The 17,951-nt window shown below is 36.0% G+C and overlaps 2 protein-coding genes across 2 annotated transcripts; both read left to right on the forward strand.

Moving 5' to 3' along the window:
• The first annotated feature begins 4,765 nt into the window (after nucleotides 1–4,765).
• Nucleotides 4,766–6,820, forward strand: LOC149216110 (disease resistance protein Roq1-like). The gene is made up of 4 exons (XM_089389829.1): nucleotides 4,766–5,355; nucleotides 5,476–5,771; nucleotides 6,086–6,531; nucleotides 6,656–6,820. The coding sequence occupies exons 1-4, from the start codon at nucleotides 4,766–4,768 to the stop codon at nucleotides 6,818–6,820; spliced, it is 1,497 nt and encodes a 498-aa protein (XP_089245955.1).
• On the forward strand, nucleotides 6,120–9,495 carry LOC149216111 (uncharacterized). The gene is made up of 3 exons (XM_089392700.1): nucleotides 6,120–6,531; nucleotides 6,656–6,975; nucleotides 7,063–9,495. Exons 2-3 carry the CDS (start codon nucleotides 6,907–6,909, stop codon nucleotides 9,376–9,378), a joined length of 2,385 nt encoding a protein of 794 aa, XP_089248826.1. The 5' UTR covers nucleotides 6,120–6,531; nucleotides 6,656–6,906; the 3' UTR covers nucleotides 9,379–9,495.
• Nucleotides 9,496–17,951: the final 8,456 nt, after the last annotated feature.

Consider the following 17,951-nt stretch of genomic DNA (forward strand, 5'->3'; position numbering starts at 1 on the left):
TGATAATCAACACAATGTGATTGTTGAAGCTGATTCTGAGTTAATTATTAACTCGGCCAAGAAAATCAGCTGGGGTACAGCACCGGAAAAGGTCTCAAAGAATTGGAGGCTCATTTTGATCTTTCAACGAATCCACAACCACCTCCAAAGCCTCTGTACTATAACTTTTAAACATGTTAGAAGAACGGCCAATAAGCTGGCGGATCTCCTGGCCAATCAAGGAGTGAATTGCACAGAGGAAAAGTTTGCAACAAAATGGCATGAGCTAACCCAACTGAGTCTCAAGGCGAAATGCCATGATCAAGCCGAGGAAGATTGGCTGCTGTTTAGAAGTAGGACCATGGAGGGTAGTACTAATAATCCTGAAGTGATATGAACAGAGGAGTGTACTTTTTTAGTTTTACAGTGAACAGAGAACTATGGCGGTACAAAGTTTGGAGCAGCAAACTCATTCCGAGCTTCAATGACTGCATAGCGGATGGCTTTTTTCCGAGGGTTTCAGACATGCCAACAAAGACCTCCTTTTACAATATCTTTGGCAAAGCTGATTTAACGTGTGGATGGGAGCGGGGTGCTCTTGGTGCCCCAATTTTCGTATCCTATCGCCTCTTAAAGGTATTCTGTTTCCTAAGCGATTTTGGAGTGATCGCAAGCCCTGTGAGTGGGAAGCAGTTTCAAACTTTTTGTAGTGATCCCATACAACGATTAATACGTGGCAGAGGGACTATATGGAAAACCGCCGTGATCGCACATTAAATAGCGGCATGTGGGGTCGTGCGATACTCTTTTTCGCTGTCGGATCTGTTGACTGAGATCAACGGTTGGGATTTCACGGGCTTGTTTGTGGGGCCAAGTTGTTTCCTAAGCAGTTTTGGAGTGATCACAAGCCCCGTGAGTGGGAAGCAGTTTCAACCATTTTGCAGCGATCCCATACAACGATTAACACGTGGCAGAGGGACTGTATGGAAAACCGCCGTGATCGCACGTTAAATAGTGGCATGTGGGGTCGTGTGATACTCTTTTCCGCCGTCAGATCTGTTGACTGAGATCAACAGTTGGGATTTCACGGGCTTGTTTGTGGGGCCGGGTTGTTGCTCATCTCTGCCGTCGGTTTAAGTTGTAGATTAGTTTTAGAGAGCACTGCTGGGAGCAACTGTTCAATATGCTCTTAATTGCTCGTCTTGGGTTGTTTTTCTTTTGAAGTCTGTAGTCCTTTGGTCTTGGGTTATAAATCCGTACCATTGGTAGACTTCGCTTTGGTCTTGGGCCCACTCTGTGCGTGGGTGTATGTAATATATGTAAGTTATTTTTGAATTAATGTCATAGAAAGTTCATCTCTTGCACCAGCAAAAAAAGAAGTTATTGGGTTGAGTGTCATATATTGAGCAAAGTGGGTTTAAATGTTATTGGGTTGGGTGTCATTTATTGAACATAGGGGGTTTAAATGTTGAACAACGCAAGAGTTATGGTTGACATACATTCACTTTTATTATGTGCAGGTATGGATATTTATTTGGGATATATAGCTTCAATTGTGATGAGTGGGGGTTGAAGTGACTGCTACTTTGTACTTCTGGAATAGACCATTTTGGAAGGATTTATGGTTTTATCTATTTTCTAGTTGGGTCAATATGGGTTGCACTCTTAAGTATTAAGATACTATTTATGGACAGTTGTGGGCCCAGTGATTGTTTTGGGAAATTTTGGACATAAATTAAAACTTATTTGCACTTAATGTTATTTATTTTTGTTTAAATATTGGTTGCAAAAGTCTCAATTTCTGGTGGTTTGGTGGGACCAGTACTACTGGTCCTGCACAACATTGGACATCTCTCCCCTAGCTTAAGCATGAATATGAGTATTTATTGAGCACAAAGTTTTTCAATTTTAAATTAAAAATCAGAATGCAACTTGCTTGTGAAGTGGAAATTTGATTAAATTGATCACTACCATTTAGTTTTCAAGCTGGTGGTTTTTTATTGTAAATATTTTATAATAATTAGGAGGTAGGTTAGAAGGTAATTATCCTTGCAAGAAGAAACTTTACTAATTTAACTTTATTTTTCAAGCTTGTGGTTTTATGTAGATTTATGAGCATGGATTTTTTTTCTTGTTATTATATACAAATTTTCTATAATAATTGGGAAGCAAGTTTAAAGGTAATTATTTTCAAAACAAAAACCCATAAAACCCCACTGGTTTACCTTTATAACACTAAAAACTTAATGTCAAAATTGTCCAACTAGAAAATACCACTACTCCAATCTTTTTCCACATTTTTTTTGTATTTTACAAAAATCTTATATCTAACGAATCAACCAAAAAATAAATATGGCAACTAAACATTAAAATTTAAACAACTTATTAAAATTTAAATACTTAAACATCATATATTTAAATCACTCTTTAAAATTTAAAGAACTTACTAAAATTTATCACTAACAACCTAAATGCTTAGATTTCAAATTTATGCTTTTAAATTTCTTTTACCAATCACATTTCAAAAGTTTTCTTCACCGTCAAATACATTTAAAATTATAAATATTGTATGTAAATCAAAAGTTTTCTTGACCATCAAATACATTTAATATTATAAATATTATATGTAAAATGAGCTTGAGGCTAATCAAAGATCATGCCAGTAGTTACCAAATTCGGCCGTATCGCCGAAAAAAATTCGTAAATTTGACGGTTCGATTCGATTCGCGAATTAAAACGGCAATTCGAGTTCGGCTTTGGTAAAATGTACTGGATATTAGAGTTCACGATATCAGATTCTACGCAGATTTTTAATCAAAGTTACACATTCGAGCATCCCATTTATTATGAATGGCATACGATTAACGTTAATGAATGATAATGGTGGATGTAGTGTTATGCAATAAGAAATTTACATGAAATGAAATAGTTAGAAACCTATGATAATTATGTTTTTATGAAGTCAGGTAAATAATATATAATTTATAATGTGTAGATTTATCCAATTTCATTTATAATTTATAGTTTTATCATTTTATTTATAATTTATAGTTTTATCAAATGTAAATGGAGGAGAAAATTTGTATAAATTATTTGAATAAATATTTTTTTTTAATGGATTTATTGAAATTTAATAATTGATAAAGTAACTCTATATTTTTAAAGAATTTTTATAAATAATTAATATATTATTTCATTATGAATCTAAAATACTTGATAAAGTGGAATTTAGATGCTTTATTGTAATGTGGAATATTTTGAAAATTCATTTTATATTAAGTATCATATAATTTATAATGTAAGTGGGTAAATGGATCAATACAAAAATTCTTAAAACCTATTATCATACTTGCTATTTTACATGTAAAACTAAGTCAATATATAATTTTATATGCAATATTTATAATTGAGAATAGCCCTGCCACCCGCGCGGAGAGCCCCAGGATGACGCGGGGGCTGTCGGGATTTGCCAATTTGATACGAATATCGTATTATTAAATGAAATTCAATTAGGTTTTCAAGTATAAATGGTTGGATAAGCCATTAAATGAAAAATTAAATGCCCCAAAATCCGCGATCGTAAATGTAACAGATTGTAGATTGTTCATTTAAGAGCGAATGTTAATGGTGGAAAAAATAGTGGTAGGATGGCACCGGCATAGAAAGAAAGAAACTCGAAAAATTGAAAAATCACAGTGGAATAGGAATGTTTATAATTTTCCAACTTCATTATTGTTTTTACGGATTAAAAAGCTAGTAAATTAGGAAAAGGAAGAATCTATTACACTCAATCCCTAACAGTTTGTTAATTTGTAATACATGTTAATTTTGCAATAACTGATTTTATGAAATTTTAGATATTTCTAAAAATGTTTATATTTATTAGGAAGGATTATAGATAAATCATTTTTAAAATTAGAAAAATATTTTAGATTTAAATTTAGAAATAAAAAAGTATTGAAGGGAAGGGAAATTTTTTTTGGTGAATTGTATTTGTAAAATTATTATAGTATCTAGTTTATTGAATGTTATTCAAAATTCAAAATAAATTTAGAAAAAAATGGGCTGAAAATATCGCGGACACAACAAGAAATTTTTTAAAATGACAGTTTTCAATATGTATAGTGTCGAATTTTTTTCGAATTAAAAATTTCTTATTCGAATTTTTATCGTATCGTATCGAATTCGAATCCGAATTCGAATTCGAACTTGGTAACAATTTTCAGCATCGTATCGAATTCGAATCCGAATTCGAATTCGAACTTGGTAACTATGCTCGGCATGGATACATTGGTACCTTTCACAATTAGACCATGCGTCTACATGGTGATTTTAAATTGCAGTATTTCAATATCTATTACAACAGGATTTAATGCTGCCGTGTACGATACTTAATTTTGCCGTGTTTGAACTTTGAATGGAGTAGGTATTCTGTCTTCACGTGTTGGTCACCCATAAAAATAGGAGGTATGAGTGTTACCTCTTGACTGGTCAGTAACTGGAATATTTAAAAGGTATATGCAGGCCTCATGTGAGCTACAGTGCTGGGGGTAATTGAAGCTGTCGTGAGGCGTCTTTGTATTGAAAGTGCCCAGTTCACACCATCGCTCAACCCATCAATTACACCTTTATAACGCTCTTCCTCTGCTCGCTTGCAGTTTCCGCCGATCAAAATCGACTGTCTTTGCTTAAACATCTCATTTAATATTTCTGTTCAGCAGTCCATAATAATAATTTAATTTGTTATTTCTGTTGGCAGTCCATACTTATCCAGATTCCCATGGCAATGGCAAACCTAACTACCGCCCCAGGTCATGATGACAATGCTTCTGCTGCTTCTTCTTCCTCGGCTTCATCCTTTGCCTCGTCTTCTTGTTCCCGCTTCGACGTCTTCATAAGTCACCGCGGGCCCGATGTAAAAGACACCTTTGCGAGCCATCTCTATAGACGCCTTCTTGATCGTGGATTGAGCGTCTTTCTGGACAGGGAGGAATTGGAGGAGGGACACAATTTTTCTTCTCAAATAGAACAAGCTATCGGCGGTGCCTCAGTCCAAATTGCAATTTTCTCCGAAAGGTATGCGGAATCTAGTTGGTGTCTTAATGAGCTTGTTTTCATGAAAAACGCCAAGGCTACCAGTCCTCAGCGGGTTACCATTCTTCCCATCTTTTTTAAGGTGGATCCTTCTGAGGTCCGATATACAGAGACAAAAGGAAGGTACGCTGAAGCCCTGCAGAAGCTCCAGGACAAGAGAATAACCGACCCTCAAACAGGTGGTCAAAAACCACGCTACAGTTCAGACACTATTCAGAATTGGAGAACCACACTTTCATATGTTGCAGATCTGAGCGGTTTCGAACTGAAACAATATAATGGGTGAGGATCTCCCACAATCTCTGGCAATCTGTAATCGTATTGGATTTGTTGGCATGATATAAGGTACATGATGTTTACTTTCTAACTTCTTATTTTACTTCATCAATGTGTATTATTCAGGGACGAGGGCGAGCTCTTGGATGACGTCCTCAAAAGGGTTTTAAAAAATGTTCCAAAACGACCTTTGTATGTGGCTCAATATCCAACTGGGTTGGACCTAAAACTAGAAGAATTTGAAAAGACAGTGTTGCAGGCGCAGGAGGAGCAGGTGAAACCCAAAGTTGTGGGGATCTTGGGTGTAGGCGGGGTCGGAAAAACGACACTGGCCAAAGCATTCTTCAACCTTAACAGGTCAAAGTACAACGAATCCGCCTTTATTTTCAATGTTAGGGAAATGTCTCTAAATATTTTAAAAAGTAAGCTCATTGAAGGCTTGAAACTTGGAATAGAAACTGAGTGTACAGAGGAAAGTTTACTAAAGCGGCCCTTATCCTGTCAGGCTCCCTTATCCTGTCACGCTCTCTTGGTTTTAGACGATGTAAATGATACAAATCAAAAGGAAGCGCTTTTGACAATCAAGGGTTTTCTTAGCCCTGAAAGCTTGATTTTGCTTACATCGCGTGACAAGCATGTCCTTCAAAGCCATGGAGTGTTAGAAGGATCCCTTTATTATTTAAAGGGATTGAATATCCCGCAATCCAAACAACTCTTCTGTTCCTATGCTTTCCAGAATTTGCAGATTTGGTAGATCGGTTTGTTAAAGAATGTGGTGGATTGCCACTATCATTGAAAGTGGTGGGCGCACTAGTTTATGGACGACAATATGATTACTGGGAAGATCGATTGGTTCGACTTCAAACAAATTTTCCCAAGGAGATAGAGGGCTGTTTTAGAATAAGTTATGAATCACTTGAGGAAAATGATAAGTCAATATTCTTAGATATTGCTTGTTTCTTCATAGGACAAGACAGAGATAAAGCTATCAGGATATGGGGTACTGTTGGGCTTCAAAATCTGCAGGACAAGTGTCTGTTAGATGTGGACACTGAAAATAAAATAAATATGCATGATCATATTAGGGATCTTGGAAGAAAATTTGCCAAGGAAGTCATGCCCCTTCGTATTTGGGGTTCGACAACCAATAGCACTAATGATTTGTTACAGCGATCCTCACATGTACGTACTTCGACGATCCAAACCTTTTTCCTGGGTTTAATTAAATTTTAAGCTTTAAAATTTCTTGTTTCATGACAAAGTTAGATTAGTTCACTGTAGATTTTTTTTCTTGATCAATGAGCAGGTAATATATGAGGTCAGCGGAATAAGTATGGTTAGTTCCTCCCTTGATTTCTTCACTGATAAACATCCCGACCTTTCAAATACCCCGACTTCACAAGTATCACGGATCAGGCCTCTATTCAGTAATTTCGATTTTAGGAAGTTGCAACTGAAGAAGATGATTTAGAAGACATATTGAGGGAGCAGAAACCGCATTTGACATGGCTCCGTTGGTATGGATTTTCCCACGCTTCCCTTCCTGACTGGATTCCGATGACGAAGTTACGAGTTCTGGAAATGCAGGGAAACACTTTGAATAGACTGTGGCCACATCAATCTAAAGTACGAAAATATGTGTGCGTTTATCCTTCTTCATTTAATTTCTCATTTTGTAGGCTACAATCTTATGTTGAAACGTGAACATTGCAGGTGTTGCCTCTCGATCTGAAAGAGTTAAATATCTCGGCTCCCCTCTCAGAGATTCCAAGGTCTATAGGGCAGCTGAAGTACCTCCAAAGGATGGCCATATGGAATCACTCCAAAGCAGTCACCGTCGAAAGGTTGCCCGACGAATTTTGCCATTTGCGCTCTTTGAAATACTTAATTTTCAAAGGGTTCTCAAAATTGGTGTCGCTACCTGTTTCATTTGGAGAGCTAAATAACTTACAACTCATGGATTTGGAAGGTGCTTCCTCTTTGCTCACTCTTCCCAATTCATTTGGCAATTTAAGTCGCCTGAAACATCTTTCATTGAGGGGTTGCGAGAATTTGACCATCGACAATGGAACTCTTGGAGATATTAAAATGCTGGAACACTTGGATCTTTCATCCTGCAGTCAGTTGGTCGATTTGCCACCCCAAGTCGCACATCAACGGTCCTTGCAACAGTTATATTTGCAGGAAACAAAGTTAAAAGAATTCCCTAGCGTTATTGGAGACCTCTGCAATTTGGAAGTTCTAAAATTAGGTAGCGATTTGTTGGAAGCGCTTCCACTTTGGCTCGGTGACCTCAAGAGCTTGAAGATCTTCTCACTCTCTTCTTCGCCGCAATTGAAATCCTTGCCCGATTCCATTGAACTGTTGACTCAGTTGACACATTTGGATATAGAAAATTGTGGGATAGAATATCTACCAGAACACCTTCTCAAGATGAACAATCTAGAATCTCTAGTGGTATCAGATTGTCCGTTGCGCGAACTTCCATTTAAAAGGGTTGGAGGAGACAAAGAAAGACACTTATCATTACAAGGGGAAAGAACAATGAATAAATTGAATTCCTCCAATGGCATGTGCATGTTTTGGCTCAAGACATTAGAGCTGTCAGGCACAGAAATAAGGGAGGTATTTTTTGAAGAGGGAGTTTGCCCCAACCTTAAACGACTGTCCTTGAGAGGTTGTCATGAATTGAGGCAACTAGGATGGATTTGTGGCCTGTCAAAACCTCCAGATCTCGACATCAGCAGGTGTGTGAAAGTTGAGGACCTCCCCGGTTTTGAAACGTTGGTATCTTTGGAGACTTTGGATGTTCAGAGATGTGAGAAGCTGGAGAGAATACAAGGGTTGGGCCAGCTTACAAGACTGAGAAATCTAATTGTTGAGCATTGCCATGAGATACGAGAGCTACCAGGTGTGGAATATTTGACCTCTTTCGCGGTGTTGTGTGCTAGAGGATGTAAGAAGCTCGAGGGCATACCAGGGTTGGGGCAGCTCACAAAGCTTGGAATATTAGATATTCGAGAATGTCATGCGATACAAGAACTGATAGGGGTGGAATGTTTGACTTCTTTGGAGTGGTTGCTGATTGGTGGATGTGAGAAGCTAAGGAGCATACCGGGATTGGGGCAGTTCACAAAGCTTACACATCTGGATGTTAGTGGATACCCTGAGATACAAGAGCTTCCAGGAGTGGAATGTTTGACATCTTTGGAGTGGTTGTTAGTTCGTGGATGTGAGAAGCTCAGGAGCATACCAGGTTTGGGGCAGTTCACAAATCTTACACGTCTGGATGTTGGTGGATGTCGTGAGATACTAGAGCTGCCAGGGGTGGAATGTTTGACTTCTTTGGAATGGTTGAGTCTTATCGGATGTGAGAAGCTCAGGAGCATACCAGGTTTGGGGCAGTTCACAAATCTTACACATCTGAATGTTGGTGGATGTCGTGAGATACTAGAGCTGCCAGGGGTGGAATGTTTGACTTCTTTGGAATGGTTGAGTGTTAATGGATGTGAGAAGCTCAGGAGCATACCAGGTTTGGGGCAGTTCACAAATCTTACACATCTGGATGTTGGTGGATGTCGTGAGATACTAGAGCTGCCAGGGGTGGAATGTTTGACTTCTTTGGAGTGGTTGAGTGTTAGTGGATGTGAGAAACTAAGGAGCATACCAGGGTTGGGGCAGTTCACAAAGCTTACACATCTGGGTGTTGGTGGATGCCGTGAGATACAAGAGCTGCCAGGGGTGGAATGTTTGACTTCTCTGGAGCGGTTGTATTTCTCTGGATGCGTGAAGCTCAGGAGCATACCCTGGTTGGGGCAACTGACAAAGCTTAAAACATTACAAGTTCAGCAATGCCGTGAGATCCGGGAGCTGCCCGGCGTGGAACATTTAATGTCGTTAGAGCTTCTTGATGTTCGTGGATGTCCCAAACTGCTATTGGGTGGGAGTGTGCTTGAGCAGTTGCGGCAACAATTGAACGAAGGCCTAAAATATGAAAAACAAGGAAGAAAAAGGAGGCGTGGCCTGTAATTTCTGTATTGATCATAAATTTGGTCAAACTCAGTGTTTGAGTACAGTAGCGCATCTTAGCAGTGTGGATTTCCTTCCTCCACGATGTTACATTAAGGAACCACTTTCAAACAACTTTTATGCTATTAAAAGTGATGACACTTCAGGCTTCTCAAATACACGAAATATATAATTAGTTAAAGTTAAATTAATGTTATGTTAAATATTATTACATCGATAGCTATAAGAAAAATTATCAAAATTTTAATTAGTAGAAAAATAATTTTTTAACGATTTTAATTAATTCTTAATTCATATAAAAAGTTTTGGATTTCCTAAAGTTGAATTGAATTAATTAACTTGTCTCATATAATTTCATAACAAATTTTTGTTAGGTTATAAAATGATGGATTATTTTAAGCTATTGTATTGCTTAGGAATATGATTTTGATAATAATTTGTTTCATGTATGTTACGACATGTATTGATAATTTGTATTTATGTTATTTTCTATTCTATTTAGTATAAATTTATTTTGAGTGATTAATTGTAGAATTTTTTTATTTTTCTTAAAGGATTTTTTTTAGTTTATTATTTGTTAATTTAGTTAATGTAGTGGTTTTTTGGTAAATCAATGTGTTGTATTATGAAGGAAAATTAAAGTTATTTGATTTTGCTAGATTGTTTTTTGAGGATTTTAATTCTCTTCAAAATAATACTCTTATTATTATTAGTTTTGGATTTCTCTAAAAGACACTAGTTATAAAAGTTTCCACTCACAACAATACACCATAGCCAACACATATACAACCAACAACTAAGTACATCATGATAGTCAAAAGCCTTACTAACTGGGCCAAAAAAAACAAAAGACGCCAAACTGTAAAGCCATCTGGATCGAACACTGACCAACAAACCTTTGACCTTTTCAGTGTTCCTACCATCACGGCCCACGTGTTTATGCAAAACATCGTTTTGAATTCTCAAAGAAGTGGCTTGAATTTCCTTCCTAAAGTACATGTTAGTACCCTCACGCTCAAACTCGGTGGATCTGTTGGATCCCCGCTATCAAAACCATAAGCAATATGCCCCTCCACATGACCCAGGTGGGATCCAGTGTTGTCCAAGTAGAAGCATTGATTTTTAAGCATCCTTTTCTTCCCGGGTGATGAATGTAGAAATTAATGTGGAGATATGAAATTGCGTATGAAATTTAACAAAAACACAAGACTCAAATCTACTCTACTCATCTGTGGAATTTAATTCACAATTGAGAGCACAACTCATAAACATGAAATAAGAAATAATACGCATACACATGAAAACACATTGATATCTAATGGGAAAGCAACTGCTAAAAACCCCTTCGTGTTCATTAATCAAGTGAGTAAGAGAATATATTACAATTGTCAGCTCAATGCCAAAGCTCAACCTACAAAATCAATTATATTCTCTCCTACTGAATGATTGATCTAGCTAGTACTTAACCAATTTAGCACACCACACGAGCACACCACACCCCTATTTCCTTGTGTTGTTCTTTGAGGAATTGGCCCCCTATTAATTAGGGAATTCCTCTAATTGATTGCACAATTCCCAAGGATGGTCCACCTGACCTCATGCAACACCTGTACACTCAACTAGTTTACAACTGTCGATTAACAGCCTTGGAAACTCCACCACAACTGGGAAACTCGTATTCTTTGCATGCCTGAGCTAATTATTAGTTGATTGATCAGTTAACTACATGATCTTTGAGTTAGATTGATGTCTTACTAAACTCACCACCAACTAGTTCAATTAACAGTTAGAACTAGTTTAATTGATCACAACTGAAATTAACTCAACCTATGCTCCTAAAATTTAGGAATCACTACATACAACTGAACTTCATGCTCCTAACTCGAATTAACTAAGCTAACTGAGTGATAACAACCATGTCACCTCAGTTAAATTATCCAAGCTGTTTGCTAATGTGGAATTTCAAATTTCCTCAATTCGACTAAGGAAAAATCAAATTAAGAATTTCTTGTTGCATTTTTCAGCACTCTCTCTCAACAAGAAAGGGATTATCAACCAACCCTATCATGCATCTATGTAATGTGCTGGATGCAACACCTCTTACTGTTGCTATTTCTACTGCAACATCTGCAATTGTCCATTGGAAAAATTTTGTTGTTGACTCTGCGACTGAGCCTCTTGCTATGCTGTCAACACTCTACGCTGTTCAATATCTAACTAAAATTGATCCTCTTGCTACTGAATATTGTGGGCTCTTGTAACATGGGTAATGATCCATGAGGAGAACACCTCAATGAACCTTGCCCAAATTTCTACACTCTTGGGACTAGAGCCTCACATCGCCCCACCTCACACTTGGAGGTATGGTTGCATGTGCTCCTACTATAGGTATCTAATTGAGTGGATGTCTCCACTCTACCTCTTGTTTGCTTCTCCATTTATGGTTGCTCCATAACTTTCTGAGACTCCTTTTGAGGCTTCATTTTGAGAGGTAAATCATGCTCCCTCTCAACCACCATGTCTCTAACCCTTGCCTTGCTCCTCAAAGATTTGCATGCATCTTCTACCTCAAGTGCATATAGGTTCTTGACTCGAGCACTGATCTGCGTCACCTGCTCCATGGCTATGTGTCTCAAGAATACTTTCCCTCTGCTAAAGATCACATCGTTATCACGGTCTTCCAACACTGCTACTGAGATGAGATTTTTCTTTAGGCTTGGAACGAACATGACATCCTTGAGTCTGAGAGGGGAGCCCGACTCCCTCTGAAAAGTGATTGTACCAATCCTGGTCGTGTTGTACCTTCCATCATTTCCAAACTCAATGTTCATATGGAGATATTTCTTCTCCAAGTCACTGAAAAATTGTCTATTCCCCGTCACGTGGAGCGAGGCACCATTGTCCAAGTACCACACACTCCCCATCACGATGCTCAACATGCATGCGATAAGGGTGAAGTCAAGCTCGAACTGTGAAGCCAAAGCTTCACGTTCTACTGCTACTGCAGGCTCCTTCTTGCTAGAATTTTTGTGTTGAAACTTAGTGGCATAGTGCCCGAATTCATGACAATTGAAGCATTTAATTTTGGACAAGTCTTTCTTCTTGCCCTCTTGGTTGGAATTAGCCTCATCTTGGGAATTCTTTCCCTTAGCGTTCATTCATTTTCCCACTAGAGAAAAGTCCTCTTCACCTGCTTCTTTTGATGAAGTCAAGCCTCTGGTATTCTGCCTTATTTCCTCTTGTACCAAATGAGACCATAAGCGTTCCCAATTTGGTAGTTTTTCTCTTCTGTTCACCGAATCTTGGTAGTTATGCCAACTATTGGGAAGGCCTAGAAGGGATAGGCTTACTAAATCATCTTCTACAACAGTAACACCAACTCCACCAAGTTCATCACGACATTGTGTGAATCTGCTCAGATATTGTTGAATAGAGTCATTCTTCTGCATCTTGATATTTCAAAGTTTATTCTTGAGCACCAACTTCTTGTGGTCACTACTATTCTGGAACAAATCTGCCAATGCTTGCCACATTGCATACAGAGTTTCTTTCTCGTGGATATTTGAGACAATGTGGTCCTTTACTCCCTCCAATATGATTCTCCTCACCTTGGCTACACACTTCCTCCATTTTGGTAGATCCTTGACATTAGATGATCCTGGTTTTGAAATGTCAATCTCAAAAAATTCCTTCAACCCATTGTCCTCCAGCACTACCTCCATGCGGTCCTTCCAAGCAACAAAGTTTGAGCTTCCCTCAAGGGCATACTCAAGTCTTAGACCATAGAAAGCCATCCTGCTAGCTCTGAAGAATTAATCTTGCAAATTCGATCCTCTTGCAATAACAACTTCAATTTTTTTTCTCTACTATGAATCTTGCTCTGATACCATGTAGAAATTAATGTGTAGATATGAAACTTCTTATGAAATTTAACTAAAACACAAGACTCAAATCTATTCTACTCATCAGCGAAATTCAATTCACGATTGAGAGCACAACTCATAAACATGCAATAAGAAATAACACACATGCACATGAAAACACACATATATATAAGGGGAAAAAATCACTAAAAACACCTTCAACCTTGTGTTCATTAATCAAGTGAGTAAGAGAAGCTATTACAATTTTCAGCTCAATCCCAGAGCTCAACCTACAAAAGAAATTCTATTCTCTCCTACTGAATCACTGATTTGACTAGTACTTAACCAGTTCAACACACCAAACTAGCACACCACACCCCTAATTTCTTACATTTTTCCTTGAGGAATTGGGCTCCTATTAATTAGGGAATTCCTCTAATTGATTCTACAATTCCCAACGATGGTCCACCCTACCTCATGAAATACATGTACACTCAACTAGTTTACAACTGTCGGTTAATTTCCTTAGAAACTCCACCGCAAATGGGCAACTCATATTCTTTGCATGCATGAGCTAATTATTAGTTGATTTATCAGTTAACTAGATGATCTTTGAGTTAGAATGATGTCCTACTACTCAAGTGACCACCAACTAGTTCAATTAACTCAAATTAACTAAGCTAACTGAATGATAACAACCATGCCATCTCAGTTAACTCATCCAGACTATATCTTGGGGTGAAATTTTGGATTTCCTCAATTTGACTAAGGCAAAATCAAATTAAGAATTTCTTGCTGCATTTTTCAACAACGAAGACGTTATACCACTCCAGTTGCTTGACTTTCATGACCATACCTAGTAGGGTCTTCATTTTCCCGTGAAAAGCCATAGAATTCAGATATTGGTTCTTCTTGCCCCCGATGTGCCTAAGGTTAGGAACCCAAGATGACATGTCCTCCATGATTTCGAAATCGGAATAGGATTGTCTCTCAATCCCTGCTTAAGTCTCTAATTTACAACCTCAGACCCAAACACAAAATTACAATAAGCGAAATACCCACGCGAAGAAAGAAATCAACTTGACTTTTCACGTTGCGAGAAGCAAATGACGCCCTCACCAACCCATTGTATTCTTAGGTTATAAGAATTCAACCATAGCCCAGAATGCCAATGGTACTCTGTTGTTGTCACCAACACCCTCATGGGCCAGAGGGCTCATGCCTCACCAACTCAATTACAAATGCAAGCCCTAATACATAACTGTCAACGTTGTCAATTGGAGCATAACGCAAGCGTTGGGAGGTCGAGGACCAACCCTCGCCTCCACTCAAACCATGAATCTCAAACTCCAAACGCTTCATATGATAATGGTTAGTGTCAACTAGGGATCTGCATGCAATTACATGTGGGCACTAGCCATGCCCCCCCTACATTAATAGCATCACGTTTGGGGGTGACAAGCACAACCTCTGAAGCCCCCATTTCATATTCATTAATACCCATCAAAATTTAATTAATGTATGTTTATTTTAATTATGAATATGTTTTTTCTAATTTATTATTTGTTAATTTAATTAATATAAATTTATTTTAATTTTGGATCTATTAAGTATGAAAAAGGATAAAATTATTTAAAAAAAAATTCATTTTAATAAATTTGATATTTCCTCCATGAATATTTAATTAATGGTTTGAATTTATATTATATATGTGTAATTTGAAATTATTCCCAAGTGAATATTTAATTTAATTGATGATTTAATTTAAATTAAATTATATGTATAATATATGTGAGAGAGAGATTTGACATTAATTTTTAGATTTTATGTTGATATCAACCATGCCACCTCAGTTAACTCATCCAGACTATATGTTGATGCAGAATTTCAGATTTCCTCAATTTGACTAAGGCAAAATCCAATTAAGAATTTCTTGCTGCATTTTTCAACAACGAAGACGTTATACCACTCTAGTTGCTTGACTTCCATGACCAAACCTAGTAGGGTCTTCATTTTCCAGTGAAAAGCCATAGAATTTAGATATTGGTTCTTCTTGCCCCCGATGTGCCTAAGGTTAGGAACCTAAGATGACATGTCCTCCATGAATCCGAAATCGAAATAGGATTGTCTCTCAATCCCTGCTGAAGACTCTAATTTACAACCTTAGACCCAAACACAAAATTACAATAAGCGAAATACCCAAGCGAAGAAAGAAATCAACTTGACTTTTCACGTTGCGAGAAGCAAATGACGCCCTCACCAACCCATTGTATTCTCAGGTTATAAGAATCCAACCATATGCCAGAATGCTAATGGTACTCTGTTGTTGTCACCAACACCCTCGTGGGCCAGAGGGCTCATGCCTCACCAACTCAATTACAAATGCAAGCCCTAATACATAACTGTCAACGTTGTCAATTGGAGCATAAGGCAAGCATTAGGAGGTCGAGGACCAACCCTCGCCTCCACTCAAACCATAACTCTTAAACTCCAAACGCTTGATATGATAATGGCTAATGCCAACTAGGGATTTGCATGCAATTACATGTGGGTGCTAGCCATGCCCCCCTACATTAATACCATCACGTTTGGGGTGATGAGCACAACCTCTGAAGCCCCATTTCATATTCATTAATACCCATCAAAATTTAATTAATGTATGTTTATTTTAATTATGAATATATATTTTTTTCCTAATTTATTATTTGTTAATTTAATTAATATAAATTTACTTTAATTTTGGATCTATTAAGTATGAAAAGAGATAACATTGTTTAAAAAAATGTATTTTAATAAATTTGATATTTCCAATGTTTATTTTAATTGTGAATATGTCTTTTTTCTAATTTATTATTTGTTAATTTAATTAATATAAATTTATTTTAATTTTGGATTTATTAAGTATGAAAAGAGATAAAATTATTTAAAAAAATTGTATTTTAATAAATTTGATATTTCCTCCGTTAATATTTAATTTAATTTATTTAATTAATGATTTGACTTTATATTATATATGTAGTATTAATATATATGTGTACTTTGAAGTTATTACCAAGTGAATATTTAATTTAATTGATGATTTAATTTAATTTAAATTATATGTATAATATATGTGAGAGAGAGATTTGACATTAATTTTTAGATTTTATTTTATTTATTTACTTCATTACAGTGTATATTTTTGAAAATTTTGAATTTTTTATTATGTTATAATATTGTTTATTATTTTAAATTTCAAGGATTTTAAGTATTTTGAAAAAATGTAATTTATATTTAAAAAAAATTCTATTTTTGAAAAAGGATTTTTTTAAAGATATTTATTTTATATATAAAAGAAAGGGAAATGATGATATGGCTTTGTATATCAATGATTCTGGTAAGTATTTATGTCTGAGTTTGACTTTAGGCTTGATTTGTGGTTTGAGAAACCACAATTCGGTCGTATTTAAGCCATCAAAATTAGTTGGGAATCTTCCCTGACCTAGGCCACACCAATGCTTAACATGATTGGATTTTTGCCCATAAATTGTCGAACCAGTGACCTTCACATCACAGAGTGACTTAACAATATATGCCATCACAATCTATTCTACACCTCATGAGCAATTATTAATAATATATTTAATTAATTTAAATATTTCATTTTTTTTTCAATTAAATATATTTATTTTAAAGTGCAATGTTTTTCTTTTAAATAAATATAAATATAATATAATATTAAATAAATACAACTATATAGGATGCGGATCAATACGTGGATATAATTTTATATATGTGACATTGTTGAATCAAGTGGGTAGACTTTCTAAGTCCGTAACGTTGTTGAATTTTGTAATTATGATTTTTTTTAGCTACAAGGGTATTAATTATGAGATTATTAATTATGAGACTAGGTTAAATTAGAATGGTTGTTATGACTATCATTAATTTTAATTATTTGTTACAAGTGATTATAAATAAATTTTAACTAGTAAAATTATATAAATTAAATGGTTGATGAATATTTATAGGTTTAGGATATTGATGCAAGTAAGAAAGACAATTGTGGCAACTAGATAGCTAAAAGAAACTTTCTAATAACACAAATGATTACAAATCCCTATTTATAAAATACAACTAATTTAATAAATTTAATCATATTTTTTTCTCAGAATCTATGATCCAAATTTTGTATAATGAAAATATTTCAGTAAAAATCACATGAGAAATAATGCGTCGATGCATTTCGAACTACTTAGTGTGGGTCATCATCAAAACAATATGGAGAGTTTGATCTTAAGAAGAGATCAAATAATGGAACAATGTAGAGAGAATTAATTCCAATGGTAAATTCTGAATAAAAAATATCAATTATTAATAAGGAATATTTTTTTGATGAAAATGTTAGAAATTAATTAAAGGAGCAATGAAAAGAATAAAATATTACGTAAATAAAAATATAGAAACGCATAAAACAAGGGAGACACAAATATACGTGGTTCACCCAATTTGGGCTATGTCCATGGAGAAACAACCAGTCCTTCCTTTTATATTATCTAACAAATTGAAGAGATACAACCTACGATCGATCTGTTGTAATTTCCTCTTCGCTCTCACATGGTCTCCTCTTTCTTTCTCACTTAGAATATTAATACAAAACCGCAATACAATTTCCTCATATAAACTAAGGGTTGCCTTCTAGGAAAAAAAAACCCTAAATTAATATAACTT

This window comes from Pinus tabuliformis, chromosome 1_1, assembly GCF_031772625.1.
Source record: "Pinus tabuliformis cultivar Carrire ecotype Pingquan chromosome 1_1, CPIR1, whole genome shotgun sequence".
Lineage (NCBI taxonomy): Eukaryota > Viridiplantae > Streptophyta > Pinopsida > Pinales > Pinaceae > Pinus > Pinus tabuliformis.

What these genes read in the sequence shown, in the direction of transcription:
- LOC149216111 (XM_089392700.1), top strand. Translation starts at nt 6,907, where the DNA reads ATGACGAAGTTACGAGTTCTGGAAATGCAGGGAAACACTTTGAATAGA. An exon ending in TGTGGCCACATCAATCTAAA is followed by an intron (nt 6,976 to 7,062) that starts GTACGAAAATAT and finishes TGAACATTGCAG; the next exon opens with GTGTTGCCTCTCGATCTGAA.
- LOC149216110 (XM_089389829.1), top strand. Translation starts at nt 4,766, where the DNA reads ATGGCAAACCTAACTACCGCCCCAGGTCATGATGACAATGCTTCTGCT. An exon ending in GTCTCTAAATATTTTAAAAA is followed by an intron (nt 5,772 to 6,085) that starts GTAAGCTCATTG and finishes TATGCTTTCCAG; the next exon opens with AATTTGCAGATTTGGTAGAT. An exon ending in TGTTACAGCGATCCTCACAT is followed by an intron (nt 6,532 to 6,655) that starts GTACGTACTTCG and finishes ATCAATGAGCAG; the next exon opens with GTAATATATGAGGTCAGCGG.